Raw genomic sequence first — 2,500 nt, 5'->3', positions numbered from 1 at the left:
GTGTGAAAGGCCCCATTGAACGCCAGTGAACGTTAAAACGCTTCGCACACAAACACGCTTACGGAAACGTTCGTGTGGTCATACTCACAAAGCTGCCCCACAAGCCTTGCTCTTCGCCGGTCCAAAGAATGGCTCTCAGGGTCCTCCTCGGCCGAAGACCGAGACGCTGAAGAACGACTGCGGAGTTCCAGGAGACCATGGCACCACCTGAGGAGAGATTGGCGGACTCTTAGGGACTGAAGAGGCTCCGCGTGACCATACACATCTTTCATGCTTTCCTATCCTACGTTAATCACGTTTTACCTGTGTTATAGTCAACTCAATTTTTTGTTTTCTTGCAGACTTTTCTTCCTTTCCCCACAAAAGCTGATCCCGCGAAAGCGGGTGGTCTGGGCCATGCATATAAGAACATAAGAACGTAGGAGACTGAAAAAACCATAAGGTCTACACTAAGCAGTTCCATGTCCCTTATCACCTGTCATCCCTATCCACAAATTTATCTAATCCTCTCTTGAAACAACCTATCTGTTAGTAAACCAGTTTTTGCTTATATCCTTCTTAAACCTAAATTTGTCCAATTTGATTCCAATGCAAGTCCTGCCTTGTTGCCATGTGATGACCATTTTGTATCACCCTTGTTGAAGCACTTACCACCACTAAAGTCGTTGTCGTCATCGTCGTCATCATCATCATCATCATCATCATCATCATCATCATCATCATCATCATCATCATCATCATCATCATCATCATCATCATCATCATCATACATCATATATACTATCATATATATCATACCATCATCATCATCATCATCATCATCATCATCATCATCATCATCATCATCATCAACATATCATATCATCATAATCATATATACTATCATATTATATATCATACCATCATCATCATCATCATCATCATCATCATCATCATCATCATCATCATCATCATCATCATCATCATCGTCATCATCATCATCATCGTATCATATCATCATAATCATATATACTATCATATTATATATCATACCATGATCATCATCATCATCATATATATATATAATATATATATATATAATATATATATATCATCATCATCATCATCATCATCATCATCATCATCATCATCATGCATATATTTATCTCACCCCAATAACGCATCATTTATGAGACAAACGTTTCAAAGTTAAGTGATTATACCCTTTTTACTCATTTTTACTTGATAAACCTCGGGGAACTCCTTCACACCTTCACATCCTTTCCAGTGGAGTTTACTATATTTAGAAAAGTACAATACAGAAGCTTTAGAATGCTGTATTAGTTGTTAGTTTCAAGGAAACACATACCAATATTCATGACATTTGCACCCTCCAATTCCAGCTTGTTAGCGTTTCAACACATACATACATACATACATACATACATACATACATACATACACGAGTCTTAGTCCGAGTTTACTCCTTCCAGTTTTTGTCTCAAGCTTCTTCAGGGATCAGGAATAAACTCGGACCAAGACCCGTGTCTTTTTCACCCACCTTCCTCAACTTGTCACAATGACACAGTGACACAATGTCACAATGACACAGTGACACAATGTCACAACAACAACAACAACAACAACAACACACACACACACACACACATGTATATATATATATATATATATATATATATATATATAGAGAGAGAGAGAGAGAGAGAGATATAGATAGATAGATAGAGGTAGAAATATCTTTACACACCTGAGAGAGAGAAAGTGAGAGTAAGAGAGAATGAGAGAGAGTGGGAATGAGAGAGAGTGAGAGAGAATGAGAGATAGCTAGAGAGAGTGAGAAAGAGTGAGAGTATGTATGCATGTATATACTACCTCCATCATCCATGGCTCCTTGCCCAACGTCCCACGAGTCGAGATGTCCGGACACAACCACCACCTCTTCCGGGCGCTCATATCCCCGAATTTCCGCAATAGTGTTCCGGGAGACTGTTTGCGGGTAGTTCTCAGCTTGCATTTGGAGATGCAGCTCCACGCGTTGACCTGGAGAAGAAGAAAGTGAGTCTACGCCAGGAGGTGCTGAGCACCAGCCGTCATCTTTGCCCTGTTATGAGTTTTAGAGATTGCTGAGTGACAGGTAGGTAACAGTCACTGCTGGAAACCGGAGAGGAGTGCGGGACTCGAACTCGAGACCAGGGCGCATCCGATTACGCCACCAGGCGTGTGTATCCCATACCCCTACACATCAACAATCCCTAGACAACAACACAATATATCTTTCCCGAGTGATTTATGGAGCTTTCAGGAGACCGTTGCCTGTTACATAGAGGCCTCGATTCTCCTGTAGGAGAGACCAGGGGCAATGGATTGATTGACTGTCTCCCAAGAATAGAATAATTGGTTCGATGAAAAATAAATCTGTATACTAATAACAGAATTCCTGTTGATATCGATCTAAATCGGACTGGAAACCGGAAATCCCTCAAGGGGATACATCCCCTCC

At 40.9% G+C, this 2,500-nt stretch overlaps 1 protein-coding gene across 2 annotated transcripts in view; it reads right to left on the bottom strand.

Annotated features, from left to right (window-relative positions):
- The window catches only part of LOC143018885 (carboxypeptidase Q-like), a 22,764-nt gene that overhangs the window by 6,291 nt on the left and 13,973 nt on the right, over positions 1–2,500 (bottom strand). For both annotated transcript variants that reach the window (XM_076174446.1, XM_076174447.1), the window contains exons 6-7: positions 1,873–2,040; positions 89–207 (exon numbers count right to left, since the gene is read on the bottom strand). In XM_076174446.1, the coding sequence (XP_076030561.1) occupies positions 89–207; positions 1,873–2,040 (287 nt within the window). The remainder of the gene's footprint in view (positions 1–88; positions 208–1,872; positions 2,041–2,500) is intronic.

The sequence above is a fragment of the Oratosquilla oratoria genome, chromosome 36 (assembly GCF_046742065.1).
Source record: "Oratosquilla oratoria isolate Oo_2021 chromosome 36, ASM4674206v1, whole genome shotgun sequence".
In the NCBI taxonomy this organism is placed as follows: Eukaryota; Metazoa; Arthropoda; class Malacostraca; order Stomatopoda; family Squillidae; genus Oratosquilla; species Oratosquilla oratoria.
This window is presented reverse-complemented; position numbering and strand designations above follow the sequence as displayed.